The sequence below is a fragment of the Salvelinus sp. IW2-2015 genome, linkage group LG4q.1:29, assembly GCF_002910315.2.
Source record: "Salvelinus sp. IW2-2015 linkage group LG4q.1:29, ASM291031v2, whole genome shotgun sequence".
Lineage (NCBI taxonomy): Eukaryota > Metazoa > Chordata > Actinopteri > Salmoniformes > Salmonidae > Salvelinus > Salvelinus sp. IW2-2015.
Genome location: NC_036842.1, coordinates 17,036,730 through 17,055,491, shown reverse-complemented (window position 1 = coordinate 17,055,491; position 18,762 = coordinate 17,036,730). Strand labels below are relative to the sequence as shown.

Genomic DNA, 18,762 nt, shown 5'->3' with positions numbered 1-18,762 from the left:
AGAGACAGAAAAAAAAAGAGAAGGAGAGAGAAAAAAAGAGAAGAAAAGAAAAGTAAGCAGAGCAAAGAGAGAAGAGAGAGAAAAAGAACACTAAATAGAAGAAAGAAAGAAGAGAGAAGAAAAAAAGAAAGAAAGAGAGAGAAAGAGAGAGAGAGAAGAGAAAAAAAAGAGAGAAACAAAAGAAAAAGAAGCAAGGAGAAGAGAGAAGAGAGCAGCAAAGAGAAAGAAAAAGAAGCAAAAGAGAACGAGACACAGAGACAGAAAGCAAGAAAAGAGAAGAGAAGAGAAAAAGAAAGAAGAGAAAAGAAGAAAAGAAGAAAAAAAAAGAACGAAAGAGCAAGAAAAAAGAGTAGAGAGAAAAAGGAGAAAGAAGAAGAAAAAGAAGAGAATAAAAAGAGCAGAGAAAGAAGAGACAAAAGAGAGAAAAGAAAGAGAGAAAGAAAGAAGAAAAGAGAAAGAGAGAGTGACCACAGTCTCCAAAGAAAACCATTATTAGTAACACACTCCCTATGATTTAAAAATCCTGCACGCACGCAAGTCCCCCTGCCTAAGCCAGTGATGTCCAGCCGTCGGAAGTTTGCCAAGGACCACTGGATGATCCAGAGGAGAAGGGAGAAGGTCAATGTGTCTATGAGACAAAAATAAACTTTTTGTCATAACTCCACTCGCCGTTGTTTGGAGAAGAAGAAGTATGAGTACAACCCAAAACACCATTCCCAACCGCTGAACATGAGGTGAAACATCATTCTCTTGGGGATGCTTCTGCAAAGGACAGACTGACTAGCCCTTATTGATGGGAGATGTGCGGCCATATCGACAGAGTATCTTGGCCAACAACCTCCTTCCCTCAGTAAAGCACTTTGAAGATGGTCGTGCTGGGTTTCCAGTCATGACATCGACACTGAAGCACACAAGCCATGGAACTAATGAGTGGCCTCCGTAAGAGCATCTCAAGTCCTGATGCCATACCAGTCTCCAACCTTAACCCAATAAGAATCTGTTGGAGGAGCTGAAACTCCGTATGCCCACGACAGCCCAAAACCGAAGATCTGGAAGAAGATCTGGAGGGGTGGCCCAAAAATCCCTGCCTCAGTGTGTGCAAAACCTAGATCAAAGAACTACAGGAAACGTATGCTCTCGTAATTGCCAAACAAAGGTTTCTGTACCAAAATATTAAAGTTCTGCTTCTGAGTATCAAATACTTATGTCATGCAATAAAATGCAAATTAATTACTTAAAAATCATAACAATGTGATTTCTCATTTAGTTTTAGATCCGTCTCTCATAGTTGAAGTTACCTATGATAAAAATTACAGACCTCTACATGCTTTGTAAGTAGGAAAACCTGCAAAATCGGCAGTGTATCAAATACTTGTTCTCCCCACTGTAACTTTGATGGTGAGAAATGTTTTGCTGTCTGAATTACAGCTGTACAGAACCTTTGGGCAGAATTAAACTTGGCTAAAGCTTCTCTAGGGTCCGTGAGTTATTTACTCTGAAAAATAAGAACCTAACACATGAAACATCAACGCTTATCTGTATTTTGCACATTTTCATCCTCATGGGACCCTGGTCCTGATCTGCCTCAGAGGACCGGACAACTAGACAAGCTGATCTGCCTCAGAGGACTGGACAACTAGACAAGCTGATCTGCCTCAGAGGACCGGACAACTAGACAAGCTGATCTGCCTCGGAGGACTGGACAACTAGACAAGCTGATCTGCCTCAGAGGACTGGACAACTAGACAAGCTGATCTGCCTCAGAAGACCGGACAACTAGACAAGCTGATCTGCCTCAGAAGACCGGACAACTAGACAAGCTGATCTGCCTCAGAGGACCGGACAACTAGACAAGCTGCTCTGCCTCAGAGGACCGGACAACTAGACAAGCTGATCTGCATGGTTTACCAACATTGGATTAAAACAAGTTTATATTTTGGGTTCCGATTGGGTACGGCAGTCGAACTAAGCTCATGAGGAATTTATAAACATATTCATAAGTAAAAAAATAAATAAATGATGTAACAACTAAGGATTCTAGCTTGAAAATAGAAACATTGATGGTGTACCTTGAGGTTAATCCTTAACTTTCTAGGGAGGAATTTGAACCTCCCCTTGCCTTCTTTCACAGCCTCAGCCTGAGGAGGACTGGTATCATTTTGGGCCTTATTGACAGAAATGTTGGCTCCAACTCTCATCTTTTCAGGTCTGCCGATTTGAGGGAGAGCTTGACACTAAATAATATATATTTTTAAAGCCTGTTGCACAATAATTTTGGATTTAATAAACTACATTAATGCAAAAATATTTTAAACACATCTACAAATATATTTGTTGTAGGCCTAAACATTATAGTTATTGCACAATGTTAAAAACCAAGTAAACACGTTTTTAAAGCCTGTTTCAGTCATTTCTGATTGTTTAACAAACTGATGTACATTTATTTTTAAATACAATTAAATGATTATGTTGTGAATTAAAGTGGTGAACAGTTTAGCAGTAAACAAGAGAAACGCTTTAATGCACCACTATTGGCTCTCTATCTCCCTCCTGTGGTTAATAATGATATATAGATTCAACTGTATCTCATAAATTGTTTGCACTTGTTGCATCTATTACGCAGCAGGTGTGTCTCCTACGCACCGGCAGCCTTCCATTTTGGCCTGAGTGCAAACCCTCATGCTGGCTATCCCCTGATAATGATAAAGGCCTATAGTCCACACACCTGGTCGGTGTCATCACAGCAGATGGTGGCACTCAGGACAAAGCAATACAGAGTATAGAAGTTGGCCCTAATATTTTCTTCCCTTAGAAAAGATCCAACAGTGTAGCTTTTGTATCATGACACCTGAACAAACTCAGCATGGGATACTCATTCCAGCATAGAGTATTATGCAGTGATAGAGCACAGATTATGGGAAATTGTGATATTATGTTGCCCTTGCAGATTATAGTCCCTCCATCCGAAGGCATGTATGCAAACAGACATAAGCTCTGTGGTCCATGTCTTTGTGTAACACAGGGAGGATGATGGAGTCGGGCTAAGCAGTTTCTATGGCAACAGAGGAAGAGCGGAGCTGCAGTAAACAGTGAAGTGGTGAGCCCTGAGACGATCAGGCTGGTTCCTCCTTGCTCCTCTCACGCTCTCCCCTGTTGCGCCCATTATCTTGGCTACTGGACATTGTCTTGGCTATCATTCCATTGTCAAAGCATTATAAGGAAGGCAGCTAAAGTATAGTATATAATAGTCACACCAAGACATGTGAGTAAGTAGCCTTGCACAAGCCGGAATGGCTCATAGGACCAAGAGCCTGTCTCCTGTTTCTGTAGCATGAGGCATAAAGGATGGAAAAAAATCCCTGGCAGAGCGCACATGGTTGATAAACCCATTTATTTTGACGGCACCTGAGGTCACCTTTTTATTCTCCTTAGCCAACCACTTTTATAGCTTCATAACCTAACTATCTATGTACTTCGGGACAGGTTTCTTAAATATAGGGCCCAACAAACCACTTTCCTTTACAAAACCAGTACAAATGATATGGCAGATAATTTTATTGGTACACTGTACAATTTGGATTTACAACAAGTTGAAATATTACATTGATTAACCAGGATGCTACTATTTTTCAGGATATTTTTTCTCTCTCAAATGGCTACCATATGCACCAGAAAATTGTTTACAAATAGAAAAATACAAAACCACACACCCATTTGTGAGGGGAAAAGAATGTACAATGAAAAACATGTCGGAGTTTATAAAGCTATTGTACTTTCGTGAAGAGAAATACAAACAATGGGGCAGGATTGATAAAGGCAGCCTGAAATGACTCGAGAACCAAGCTGCCGTAGCAATCTTGGAGATAACGGAATAGCACATGGTAAATACAGGTGTAATTTCTATGGTTCTTTCAGAGCTGATACCTTATTAAAAATAAGAATTTGTTCTTAACTGACTTGCCTAGTTAAATAAAGGTAAAATACAAATAAAAAATGAGTATAGAGCAGTGGTCTGAACCACAGATCAATTCCCAATATCATCTGCAATCTATTTTCTGGTATTAAAGGCTGACTGTACTACATAGGCTACCATTTGAGGAGGGATGACGGTACATGTATTCCCACAGCAGTTGCTAAAGGTTGTTTCATGCAACTCTGTGAATACATAAGCCACAATGAGATTGGCTTATAAATAAAAAAGGATGCTGTAATTGAGACAGAAACAAGACAGACATACAAAACAAACAGTCATACAAACAGAGTGGATGATATTGCCTGATGTTTGGCTTTCAAATTGAGATGTCCAACGCTATCAACTATCAAAGACAGGAGGGGCGATCAGCCACACACAAACTGGTACACTATATACACATTCACACACAAAAACATATACTTGCAGTTTTCAAACTGTCAAAAAGTGCTGTCTTGTGCTTGAACATTTAACACTGTTGGTTGTCACACCAACACATTTGATCAGCATTGACTGCCATTTCAAAAGCAACAGCAACCCTGAAGACAACTGTCTTCATCAGCACATAGTAATGTAGGTAGAACAGAATGAGTTAAGGCCACATGGGGAAAATCAACAGATCATCTCCATTAATTCAGGGTAAAGAAGGTGAAAGAAAAGTTGGTGTTTGCATCAGATGTCATAAATGCATATCAACCCTTGCTACGTCAGTTCCCCTGCATACCCAAGAGTACAATGTCCCGCTTGTCTGTTTCAGGATGATGAGGTGTGACAAGATAAGATGCAAATTCCAGAAGTCCCTTGTCAGTAGATCACAGGTTGATGGAGTATGTTCTTCGTCAGCAGGCATCATTGAACTCCAATACTTTAGTGAAGGTCTGAAGCTTTTCCAATAGGCTCCATTCTCTTCCGTTAATGGCCACCAGGGGGTAGACATGCTAAGGACCTCATGTCCAGCTAGGCCACCCCTACTCCACTCATCAAAAGAGGGAGCCACTGCGGTGGAAGTGGATCGGAATTACAGTAGTGTGCACATTTGGAAGGAAACTACAATAAAGGCCAGATTTTGGTTGTGTTTGAAGGATGGAAAAGGAGATATAGTAGCAGGCCTACAACAATTTCAAGTCAACAATGCAAGAATATTCACAATTTGTATTACCCACTACGTTTAGTCTCCAATAGCCTCCAATTATGGAATATCCTACCTTCTAGAAGTCTCTGAAGTCCTCCTGTTATGCACAGGGACTTTGCGCTCTCATTCCATCTATATAACAGCAGGTCCTTTAAGTAATATTTAGGAGGAGAGCATGTTCTGTGCACTTGGAGAAAGGGTTGCAGTATCCTATTGGTCCTTTAGGGAGTGTAATTGTGGTTGTGAGCTGCATTATGCTCAGTCCTCACTCCTGCGGTCTGCTGTTGTTGAAGCTGGAGTTGTTACTGCTGCAGCTCTCCTCATATGTGGGAGGGGGTTCTGTAAGATACACAGACAAACCAGAGAAAGTCACACTATATAGTAGGCCATTGTTCACTAATCATTGATCATCATACTAACACCGTTTTGANTGCATATGTCTAAACGCTGCATATGTCTAAACGCTGCATATGTCTAAACGCTGCATATGTCTAAACGCTGCATATGTCTAAACGCTGCATATGTCGGCTCAATGGGAATTGACCTCTACATTTCTATCGTGGAATCTGCAGCGCTTTACAGATTAAATAGTGTCCTTAGTGAAGGTCAGAAGCTTCCCAATGGGCAACATTCTCTTCCGTTGATGGCCACCAGGGGGTAGGCATGCTCAGGTCCTGATGTCCAGCTAGGCCAGCCCGACTCCACCCATCAAAAGACGGAGCCACTGTGGTGGAAGTGGACAGTGATGGATCGCAATTACAGTAGTGTGCACATTTGGAAAGAAACTACAACAAAGGCCAGCTTTTGTTTGTGTCTGAAGGATGAAGGAGAGACAGTAGCAGGCCTACAACAATTTCAAGGCATCATAGATGCAAGAATATTCTCAAATGCAAAAATGTTTAGCCTCCAATAGGCTCTAATCATAGAATATCATACCCACTATATGTTTACTCTGAAGTGCTAATATTAGACACAGTTCATGTTCTCTCTCATGCCATCTATATAATAGCAGGACATTTTAGTCATGGAGAAAAAGGGTATAAACCATCATAAGACACACACATAAAAAACAACAGATATGATCCCTTTTTTAAACATATTTAGAGCAGGGCTCTCCAACCCTGTTCCTGGAGAGCTACAGTCCTGTAGGTTTTCACTCCAACCCTATTTTAGCGCACCTGATTCTAATAATTAGCTGGTTGATAAGCTGAATCAGGTCTGTTACAACTGGCGTCGGAGTGAAAACCTACAGGAGGATAGCTCCAGGAACAGGGTCGGAGTGAAAAACTACAGGAGGGTAGCTCCAGGAACAGGGTCGGAGTGAAAACCTACAGGAGGGTAGCTCCAGGAACAGGGTAGGAGTGAAAACCTACAGGAGGGTAGCTCCAGGAACAGGGTTGGAGAGCCCTGTTTAAGTGTAACATTTAGGAGGTTAGCGTCTTCTGTCCCCTTGGAGCTAGGGCTGCAGTACCCTATTTGTCCTGTAGGGAGGGTAATTGCAGTTTTGAGCTGCATTATGCTCAGTCCCCTCTCCTCTACGGCCTGCTGTTGTTGAAGCTGGAGTTGTTGCTGCTGCAGCTCTCCTCATAGGTGGGAGGGGGTTCTGTAAGATCCACATACAAACCAGAGAAACAGACCGACTAATAGTAGGCCATTGTTCATTTATCATCATAATGACACAGAAGTGATTTACAGAATCAACTCCAGACAGGTTAAACTGTGTGTAGGAGCAGCAAGTGGTGACTAACTATGTAATAGTGCTGTATTAGGCAGGGGTAACTCACCATGTGGGTAGTCCCAGGTGCTGTACTCAGGGGGGAGTATGAGAGGACAGGACGTGGGTACTGGGGTGGCGTTTCCTTCTGTGAAGAAGGGGATGGTGGCCCCAGTAGACACACAGAACAGAGGCGCCGAGGTGTCATTGGCACATCGCTGGCTGGGTGGGAAAGCTGCACCGGGAGCGTAGCTGAATGCACTGGGGGACATGGTGGGGGGCTGGCCGGATTGGTCCTGCTGGGAGTGACTCTTTGTGGGGATCTCCTCGCTGACTGAACCCCCTGCACCCAACACCTCTTCCAAGTCCTCCTCAGCCGGGGGCGCGCTCGGGGTAACCCCTTCTGGGCCGGGGTTGGGGCTGATGGTTGTTGGGGCTGGAGTTGAGGGCATAGGTCGTGACGGGATCAAGTTGACAGCGATGTTCCCGATGTAGATGGGTAAAGTGACAACTGTCTCGGGGGACTTTAGTGATACCTGCAGCGGTCACAAGATACAATGTAAATGTGTTTAAATATCCTATCATTCCAAGATGCTCCTTTAACACACCAATGCAGCTATTCTCATCTCAATATCAAACCATTTATGGTTAACAATTAAGTACCTTACTGTGATTGTTTTCAATTAAAATTGTAAAAAAGAAACAAAAATAGCTTCTTAGTAAAGAGTAATTTCTCAAGCAAGAATTTGGCTAGGACTGTCTGGGAGTGGTCTGAGTGGGGAGGGGAAAACTGAAAACTAGCTGTTATTGGCAGAGCGGTTTGGGATGCTCTTTCTTATTGGTCTACTAACTAATTTACCGGCTGGTAAATTTCTGGTGGTTTTTTCAAACAGCTCTTACAGTAAAAGGGCATTGTCATAATTTTTGGGCTGTTCCCAACAACAAAATCTTGGTCGACCAAGAGTTGTCTGTTCTTTCGACCAATCGATTGGACATGTTTAAACATGCATTTTTCCATATATAGACACATCCTGTGTTTTAATCAAATCAACTATATACACTGAGCTTGTCTAATGCTTTAAGCAAACTGTTTGATGAAATAATTAAGAGACACAAATGACTAGAGGGAATCCGACGGCAATTCATTTGATTGTGCCATCTGGCTCAGACTTGCTGCGCTGTGTAAAAAGAAAAAAAGAGAGCAGTGACTGTGTGACTAGCATCCATTTTCTCTCTCTCTTCCCTGCTGCAGCGAGCACCATAGAACATCAGTGTGTATCGCACTGTCCATGTTGCTGAAGCTGCAACATAATTACACCCATTTCTGACTGAAAAGTTCTGTTACCGAAATCCCTCATTGCTCTTTACGTGACACATGTATGCTTCGAATGCACGTGACCAATAGGACCTGACCTATAGCATATCATAATCACATCAATAAATTGGTTATAACAAACTCTGAACACTGTAACACGTGACAGCATAATGGATGCAGAGGACAAATAAACTCGAAGCAGGTTGCTGGTTGCGCAGGAGGTAAAGGGGAAGATGTGTGGAATAAATTTGACTAGTTGTGGAAAATACTGGAGATCAAGAAAAATAAGATAAGGAGCAAGCACTGCGTGCATATTAGGCCTATGTAACAGGCGCTGTTAGTTTACAATATAATTTTTCTGACCATTTGTAACAATGTAAACAACACTAAATAAATTATTAGCGTACCAGAGAGTCTGTTGTAATTCTATTTTTTTTTTTCTAAAGCCTTTATTACAGCAAAGACTAAAAACAGTCGCATTCATTCGCGAATGCAATTTCTGAAATGGAACGTTTTAGGCCTATTTATTGTTTACGCTAATTATTCAAATTATCGCTTTATTTTATTTTAAAACTAAAATGCTTGATTGCATTTCACATCATGAATGACTCGTATGCTGTGTGATGACATGAACGAATGAATGATTAATTGATACAGTAGCCTATATAACTATTGAATTATAGGCCTAAGTAAGTTACGATATTAAGACTAAACAGGATGCGCTCTTAGGCCTACGGTGGTTATACAAGGCTACTATACTAAGCCTACTAATGATAATGACATTACTTATTGTCACGCCCTGACTGTAGAGAGCTTTTTATGTCTCTATTTTGGTTTGGTCAGGGTGTGATTTGGGTGGGCATTCTATGTTCCTTTTTCTATGATTTGTATTTCTGTGTGTTTGGCCGGGTGTGGTTCTCAATCAGAGGCAGCTGTCTATCGTTGTCTCTGATTGAGAACCATACTTAGGTTGCCTTTTCCCACCTGTATTTGTGGGTAGTTGTTTTCTGTTTTGTGTTTCTGCACCTGACAGAACTGTTCGTTGTCGTTTTGCTCTTTGTTATTTTGTTCGAGTGTTTTTTTGAAAATAAATCATGAACACTTACCACGCTGCGCTTTGGTCCACTTCTTCATGCAACGATGACCGTGACACTTATTATAATAATAATAATAATAATAATAATAAGGAGCTCAAGGGAAAAGGAGGGTTGTTATTATTATAAATAATAATTTCGGACAATTTGGAACAGTGTAAACAACACTAAATAAATTACAAATAACACCAGAGAGGCTGTTCTAAGGAAATTTATTAGAGCATAGCAAAGATTAAAAACAGCCCAATTTGTTAAATTGTTGCGTGAGCCTTGGTGCTCACGGAATCGGTAGGCTATCAACCAAACACTTAAACAGGCAACAGAAGCAGGATCTGTCTTATTTCTGTAGATATATATGGATGATTTATAAAGCCAGGCACATTTAACGGTTAGGCGATTGATTATAGACCTAATTAAGTTGGTGTTTCCTCTCTCCTCACTTTTTTTAGACAATTAAGACAAGGGCTGTTTTCTCATCTCCTAACTCTGCTGTTGCCTCCGCCGCATTGTTTTCAACACCAATATTGATGTGTTTCAGAACCGCGGACTGCGACCTCTATTCAACGTGAGAAAGCGCATGTGTTATAAAATAATAAAATCTTTATTTCTGTTGCACCATTGTTCTTACATATTATAACCATATACAATTTCAGTAGCACATGTCTTAAGACTGATGGACTGGGCCATCCCCACAGCCTCCAGAATGGATCAGTCCACTCAGACAGGTGTCTTGTACACCATGTTTTTTGTTTTTTTGCTACTGCTCGACTAAAGAAATCTCAGTCGACCAACAGCCTATTGACCAAACAATCGAACAGTCGACTAAATGGGGTCAGCCCTATATCATTTACCCAATTTCACAGTACTTTTCCAACCTCATAGATATATAAATATATATAAATATAAAACACAGATAAATCAAATTTTTGACTGCACTGGGCCTTTAAGGACTGTACTGACAAAAATAGCTTTGCCATACTGTGTTAGGAGCAAGAGATTACCACAGTTATAATCCCTGAACTCACTAAAGAGACATCTGAGACTGAGCATGAATGACTTACAGCACACTACATCACAGGTGCATTGGGTTAATGAGAGGATTACAGCACTATGATACTGTATGAGAAACAGTGTCTGGTTTATATTACAACTTTATTTAACTACAACTATAGAAAAAACACTGTACAACTGCTACAAGTCTGAAGCACCACTTGTGAACAACACTATTCATTGAGGGGATCCCAACAAGTGCACTTCATTGAGGGTGTTACTAACCTGGATGAAGTAATCGATCTCTATAAGGCTACAGCCGGCCAGGCCAGACTGGGGGAGGGGCGGTACGATGATTTGCTCCCGCCACTCAGCGTGTTTCCCCGCCTTCACTCCCGCCCCCTCTACCTCTGCTATGGTCCGCAGGTCGAACACAGCCCGTTTGGTCTTATAAGTCACTTTCTGATCAGGAGAGAGTCATCAGAGTGAAGCCCATCAGACCAACATACAGATCAGACAATACAGAGCAAAGCATCACATCACATCACAATATACGGTATATCAGCATTTGCCCATAAACCAGTCAGACTATCTGTTTTGTAGGACAAAATAGGTAAAGGAACAAGAGCACATGAGACATTAAAGAGGTCTTGGGTACCTGTATGAGGCTGGCCAGCACACAGCCCGTGTCCTTGCCTGACTTGTTGTGGATCTCAGTGGCTAGTCTGATGATCTGGCCTGGTGTGTATCCCCTCTGGTCACTGCAAGCCTTCATCATGAGGGTGCCCGTCTTCACCAGGAGGTAGCTGAACCTCTTAGTGGTCACAGCATAACTGGGTTGCTGGGGAGAAGCAGTCATAGGAAGGATAAAACAAGCCGTTCCAACGGACAGGTGAACAGAGCATAGAAACAGAGAAATTAGAGCTGGGGTTAAGGAGGAGTCCTCTCGTAATCTTTAATAAAAGACAAGATAGTGGTTGTGCTGCGCTCATTGTGCTGAAATCAAATCTCATAACTATCAAACTAAATAAGGCATGATCAAATAAGTGGGCACTCTACGAGTAGTCCACTGTCCTCTTCAGACATGATCTACTGTTCCAGTAGACAGTCTCTAGCCAAGTACTATATCTAGTTATTTTTTTAGGTAATTCCATTGAAATGACCGCAATACAAAACAATTGAATTATATTGTTGAGACCGTGTTGACTGGTCTTTACCTCAATGTTGGGCACTTGGTTGAGGTTGAGCAGGTTAAGTAGGTAGAAGGGCCTCTGGGCCTTGTAGTCCTTGGAGAAGCGAGGTGTGTCTATGACGGCTCTCACACGGTAAACAATCTTACCAAAGGGCCCTTCAAAGGAGGTCGGGGCAGCCACTTGGTTGGGCAGAGAGAAATACAGCTATTAAACAGTGCAAGATTGACCACAGAAAGTTTAAGGTTGTATACAAAAATGTACTCATGGAGATAAATAATTCACGACATCAAGTGCTACAGCAACTGCATCGACATTAACCATTTATTTCATAAAGCCAGTGCTGTCTGCAGGTGAATCCTATGAACAAGGATATGAGATTCTGACTAAAACAGACTGGCAGTCTAAAATGATGTCTGGTCACTGTGTGTGCTTTATCAGAGAAATGCCAGTCAGTGCTTGGTCTGAGCAGTGGGAGGCAGATAGATCAGATCAGGGGGACAGATACTCAGTGCTCCTAGCAGCGCTGTCACCAAGTGTCTGTGCTCATCTGTCTGAGCTGTACAAATCCCCTCCTAAGAGGACAGGAGGAGGACACTGTTTATTAACACAGTCCAGAAAGGACCGATGATAAAGGAGGAGGGGAAGGGAATGAGGAAAGGAAACTGAAGAAGGGAAAGACAAAAATAACAATTCTGAGAGGTTGGATGGAGAGAAGGAATGGAGAATTACAGGATGAAGTTCAGGACAAACAGAGATACGTCTACAGTATATCCTCAATCCGAATACATTTACAAAGGTCATACTGTGTAATAGAAATGTCCATCTTTTGTTTTCAGCTCATGCCTTAAAGCATGACAGGTGCTGATACATTCAAATTAGAATGCGTTGTGTCCACTGTCATGCTATGATTTACCCATTGGCCTTTAACCAAACACATTATTGTACATTCCTATAAATCATTGGAATAAATAGATTGATTCAATATGGTAGAGTTCTCAAGGTGTACACAAAATAAACAAGTCGCTGGACTTCTCAGTATTATCCATTCTAATTCTGCACTCCTACTCATTTAAATGATAATGTCAGTAGTGGGTGCTGCACAGGGGAATTTCCTGCTGTCAATAAGGATTAGTGAGGAGCAGCAGGCTGGGTGTAAAAGGCTTGGCAGAACAGACACAGACAGGCGGCCAGAGGGAACCCAGCACCAGGGACACTTGTCTGACTGAGTCTATGGGCCTGACAAAAAGCTCTTCCATTATCTCTTCTCCAGCCTCCTCCACAAAACCAAGGGCTCCTGTTTTTAAGTCTTTACTTGTCAGTGTTTAAGTACATCCATCAATCCTCACAGCATGAACAGCAGTTTTAATGTAGCATCCTATTTGGAGGAGCTCTAGAGCCTAGATGTTAAAGCCTCCCCTGTCAGCCCCTGACCTGACAACCAGCAGGGGGCACTGTCACTGGGTCACGGGGCTCAGTGAGCCTGCCTGGATGATCCCGTCATCAGCTCTGGAATTATCATGTCTTCTGCCTGTTCTGTAGACGAGGGTGGGAGGAACAGCGGGGGGATGGCAGGGGGCCCACAAGGCGCAATTAAACACTGACAGAACTAAAGGACTATATATAGACATCCCTCCTCACCCCACCGAGCGCAGACAGAGTGGAGCCTAATGGACAGACATGTGACATCACACCTGCATGTACTCGAGTTCACAGTCCAGTCAAAAGAAGCATTCTAAATGTCATGTGTTATTACACAGGGGTGTGTCTGTGAGGACACAATATGGCTCTCTAGGCTACTGGCACTTGTTAACTCTACCTTTGTGATTGTCCTTGGCCGGGGATGACTTACATGGCCGACTTTGACATATATCACCCACCTAGACAGGAGATATTGGCTGACTGAAGCATTTACGATTAAAGAGCAAATTTTATATTTTTTTAATTAATTTATTTCACCTTTATTTCACCTTAACCAGGTAGGCTAGTTGAGAACAAGTTCTCATTTACAACTGCGACCTGGTCAAGATAAAGCAAAGCAGTTTGACACATGCAACAACACAGAGTTACACATGGAATAAACAAACATACAGTATAAACATAATACAGTAGAAAAAAGTCTATATACAGTGTGTGCAAACGAGGTAAGATAAGGGAGGTAAGGCAATAAATAGGCCATAGTGGCGATGTCACGCCCTGACCTTAGAGATCCTTATTTATTCTCTATGTTTGGTTAGGTCAGGGTGTGACTCGGGTGGGAAAATCTATGTTTTCTATTTCTTTGTTGTTTTGCCGTGTGTGGTTCCCAATCAGAGGCAGCTGTCTATCGTTGTCTCTGATTGGGGATCATATATAAGTTGTCATTTTCCATTTGAGTTTTGTGGGGTGTTGTTTTCTGTTTAGGTTGTTTCCCCTGACAGAACTGTGTGCTTTCATTTTCTCCTTTTGTTTGAGTGTTTTTTGTGAACATTAAATCATGAACACTTTCAACGCTGCGCTTTGGTCAAATTCTGACGACGAACGTTACAGGCGAGGTAATTATGATATAGCAATTAAACACTGGAGTGATAGATAGTGATACATTAACATAATAAGCAACTTCTCCTTTTGAAAATGGCCTACGTGGTGTCAATGAGTCAAAAACATTCTAGAGTCAAAATTGACGACAAAGTGTATATAGGATGAATTTGGTTATGAAGTCAGTCTCGTCAAAAATGGCAATTTGTGAGATAATTAGGAAAAAAATGTATGTCATGGAATGAAGGGTACCGTAAAAGTCTTTCTTGAGTTGGGTTGATTTCAATCCTGCCCACATGCTTACAGCTGGCAACACCCAAGTAATCATCAATTCGGAGCGCACCGATCATAATACCCATGGTCAACTTGGTTTGACATTCGATATCCCTATGGGGGCTAGTTAGGTACCACCAGTAAATTACTGGTGGTACCTAAGTAATTAGTAAAAACTCAAACCACCTATAAACTGTAGAAATTCATATACAAATATTTAAAGCATTTAATGAGACAACTAAAAACTGGGCAACATGAAAATATTGCCTCATTTACATTGTGTAATTTATTGATGGTCTCTAACTAGCTCCAGAGATAGGCTATCCAAAGTCAAACCAACTTTGCCACAGTCGCACACCGGCTGGCTGAAGCTAATTGGGGGAAGAAGTTGGCTAGCTTGCCTAGGCTACTTCCAGACAAGACCTGGTTAAACTGTTTCAAGTTATTGAGAAGGGTGAGTGACTGTAACTGTGTACTGTTTTGTCAGTGACCGTACAAACACTTCCCATGTTTGACCGTACACACAAGACACCCACATCAAAGCACACCTCCAAAACCCAAATCTCATTCTCAGTCGCATTTCCTAATGAGGGGAATTGAAACCGAGGCTAAATCAGGAAGTTCAGCCCCCCTTTAAGGTGAAGTGCATAAAGCACAAGGGCAGAGACATTAGAGTCAATAGTGTGCTCTACCTGTGATATGAAAAGGCATCTCTTTATTTACCTGAACAAACTGTACTGAATGTTCTTTCTCTATTCACAATAATATATTATGTTCAGTCCAATTGTTTCATTGTTAGACAAAGAGCCAAGGGCATTAGGCAATACTACAAAGGCAACAAACACTGTGCCTGTTCAGAAACTTCACGTTATCAGCTGTTTTACCAGTTTCCTTCAACGTCACTAACAACAGTTCTGGTATACTGTAAAGATGTTATTTTTTTTTTATTGACCTCAGTATGGTGGAATGCAATTCAACAGGTTTTCCAGACTAATTCCAAACATACCTGGAATGAGAAATTGAAAAGGGAAGCTGTGCTCGCCAGCTGCCAGGGTACCTGTAAGAGAGAGATCACTTGGTCAGACAGACAAGCAAAATCACATTTAGACAGACAGACATACACAGACAGATAAAGTGGTGGCCAGTGTAAGTTTTCAAGGTACACAACCAGCATGGCTACCACTACATTCTGCAGCGAAATGCCATCCCATCTTGCTTGCGCTTTGTGGGAATATCATTTGTTTTTCAACAGACAATCACCAAACACACCTCCAGGCTGTGTAAGGGCTATTTGACCAAGAAGGAGAGTGATGGAGTGCTGCATCAAATGACCTGGCCTCCACAATCACCTAACCTCAACCCAATTGAGATAGTTTGGGATGAGTTGGACCGCAGAGTGAAGCAAAAGCAGCCAACAAGTGCTCAGCACATGTGGGAACTCCTTCAAAACTGTTGGAAAAGCATTCCAGGTGAAGCTGGTTGAGCGAATGCCAAGAGTGTGCATAGCTGTCAAGGCAAAGGGTGGCTACTTTGAAGAATCTAAAATCTAAAATATATTTTTTATATATACACTTTTTTGCTTACTACATGATTCCATATGTGTTATTTCATAGTTTTGATGTCTTACAATGTAGAAAATAGTACAAATAAAGAAAAACCCTTGAATGAGTAGGTGTGTCTAAACTTTTGACTGATACTGTATATATATGTACAGTACTTCCGTTCAAAAGTTTGGGGTCACATAGAAATGTCCTTGTTTTTAAAGAAAAACACATTTTTTGTCCAGAAACAAAGACCTTTCTTCTGAAACTCGTCAGTCTATTCTTGTTCTGAGAAATGAATGCTATTCCATGCCGAGAAATTGCCAAGAAACTGAAGATCTCGTACAATGTTGTGTACTACTCCTTTCACAGAACAGGGCAAACTGGCTCTAACCAGAATAGAAAGAGGAGTGGGAGGCCCTGGTGCACAACTGAGCAAGAGGACAAGTACATTAGAGTGTCTAGTTTGAGAAATAGACGCCTCACAAGTCCTCAACTGGCAGCTTCATTAAATAGTACCCGCAAAACACCAGTCTCAACGTCAAAAGTGAAGAGGCGACTCCGGGTTGCTGGCCTTCTAGGCAGAGTTGCAAAGAAAAAGTAATATCTCAGACTGGCCAATAGAAATAAAATATTAAAATGGGCAAAAGAACACAGACACTGGACAAAGGAATTCTGCCTAGAAGTTCTACCTCCCCGATTGTATTATTAAATAACATCAAAAAGATTAAATCAGCTCTCTTGACTGTAATTGTGCGGTTCAGACGGCTTAGTGGGTTGTCGGAGCTAAGTGCTTTCAACACAAGTTATGGGTTAATGAATCAGTATGGATATAGAATATATAAAAATAACAAGGAAAGACTATGGATTATACTATATATGTAGACAGGAAGAAAGAAAACAGAGTTGAACAGACTGCTCTCTGGTAAAAACACTGGGTCTATAGGTGAGAGAGGTGGTGGAGTTAAATATTAAGCAACATATTGGTGGTACGTTAATCTAACCAGCATAAATTACGTTCTCCACAGATCACATACTGAACTCCCTGACCAGTACTAGGACAGAGCACCACCAGACAGTTAAACAGATGGGATCTGTGGAGCACAGCACATCTCTTCTCTTGATCAGTAATTGTTAGGCACAGCCATGTTTCTCATCTGAGAGGGCAGACAGAACATTTAGTGCAGGAACACTAGTTTTGTCACAAGAGCTGTGGAAAATGTTAATTATCCCTTAGAGTGATCACCAATATAAATGCAAAACCGCTCTTGAGGACAAAAACACAATCGAGAGGGAGAAAGCTACATTATCATACATTTTATAATCAACAGAGATGAAGAGAGCTGCAACACGGCCACTGAAGAGCCTCTATTTAGATTCTCATTCTATACCTTATACTCTATACATGTTGAATCAGTAGCCCCAAAAAGGCTTCCATAGTCCTCACCTTTGTCAGCTACAGACAGTGTGCTGCTGAAGTATTGCTCTTCCAGTGTCCATGACATGTCGTTCATTTTGTTGGAGACCCCACATGATCCCAGGCAGTTCACCTTAATGGCTGGAATGGAAAGAAAGAAAAGAGTCAATCAACCGTACACAGTTTACTAACTTAGTCTATCATCCATAGCTCTCTAAAATGGTAGTTTTCGCTATGGTTTTTTATCTAAGCAATGAGCTGGTATAAAAAACAGAGCCCATAAATGGTATGGATGCTACAAACACCGAATACCAGAGATTTCAATGAATGGTGTCTATAAATATGTTTTTCTGTTGACTAGAAGCCCAATGTTCAGAGAGTATTCCCTTTAGAGAGAATACCCTTAGTCCTGGTGTGTTCACTGTGTTGTATAAAAACAGCAGCACTCAACATTCAATAGTGATGGGTTTGTAGAGTTATTTGAATCACAGACTGTATTAGCCTCGCCGCTCACCTGTTCGATGAGGCTATCGATTATGTTGCTGAGACGCTAATGCAAGTCAAATCCAATAGCTAGCCTTGATGGGGCGAGCCAGCCAGCCTTGCCCCATCGGGACAGGCAGACTCTACATCTACGTCAAACTTCAGATGAATCAGATGTTTTCTGGGTAATATTATCATTATGTAAGTAAAGGTCAACCTAGATATGTACCAGGAGATTAGATCATGTTTCATGATGCAGCATACATGCAGCCACTACTAATCTGATGTCCTGTGATAAGCTCCTATCTCCTTCATTGAGAATGAACCAGAGGGTTAGTTTGATCAGACTGCACACAGCGGTCACAAAACATATGACGTCCCACTGGGCACACACTGGTTAAATCAACGTTGTTCCCATGTAATTTCATTGAAATGACATAGAACCAATGTGAAATAGACGTTGAATTGATGTCTGTGCCCAGTGGGGTGATGTATGGAGAGGGTCTGTGTGGTTTAAAGGCCTTTGTGTTGAGTTCCATACCGTTGGAGAGAAAAACAGCGAATGCCGCAGACTTATTAGCATCATAATGACCTTACCCGAGGCACACCACAGACCCTCACAAAGCATGATGCCTTACTTTGGTCATTAGTGGCGGCTGCTGCAGTTGGGCAAAGGGGCTCTATTCTCTCTTGGTCATAAATAATCTTAGAAAACAGACACTTGATTGTGTTGTGTAGTTATCAACAGATGGAGAGGATGGAGGAAAGAGGAGAAACAGTATCAGTGCTGCCAATATTCATGTGAAACCGGTGTCGAATGGCCGCCATTATGTGTTCAATGATGGTTAGAAAAAAACATCCTGGAAAACAAAATGTATTGTTTAACTACTGTTAAACCCATCATCAGCCTGCTGTGTTCAGCCATGTTTGAGTGTTGAGACGATTATGTAACAAGTTGGGTAAGCCTGGGAGATTGTCTGAAGCCCAATTCACCAAACACAACTACAGCATCTACATCTATCTATCTATCGATCTATCTATCTATCTATCTATCTATCTATCTATCTATCTATCTATCTATCTATCTATCTATCTATCTATCTATCTATCTATCTATCTATCTATC

General features: G+C 41.5%; 1 protein-coding gene across 3 annotated transcripts in view; it reads right to left on the bottom strand.

Annotated features, from left to right (window-relative positions):
- Nucleotides 1–3,540: 3,540 nt before the first annotated feature.
- Nucleotides 3,541–18,762, bottom strand: part of LOC111961566 (arrestin domain-containing protein 1) — a 43,249-nt gene continuing 28,027 nt past the window's right edge. For 2 of the 3 annotated variants that reach the window (XM_070442017.1, XM_070442020.1), the window contains exons 2-8: nt 17,184–17,294; nt 15,202–15,252; nt 11,433–11,587; nt 10,874–11,056; nt 10,501–10,677; nt 6,887–7,352; nt 3,541–5,441 (exon numbers count right to left, since the gene is read on the bottom strand). In XM_070442017.1, coding sequence (XP_070298118.1) covers nt 5,368–5,441; nt 6,887–7,352; nt 10,501–10,677; nt 10,874–11,056; nt 11,433–11,587; nt 15,202–15,252; nt 17,184–17,294 — 1,217 coding nt within the window. In that variant the 3' untranslated portion in view covers nt 3,541–5,367. Of the gene's footprint in view, nt 5,442–5,549; nt 6,706–6,886; nt 7,353–10,500; nt 10,678–10,873; nt 11,057–11,432; nt 11,588–15,201; nt 15,253–17,183; nt 17,295–18,762 lie in introns of those variants that run through there. The other variant, XM_023983941.2, reaches the window with a different exon arrangement.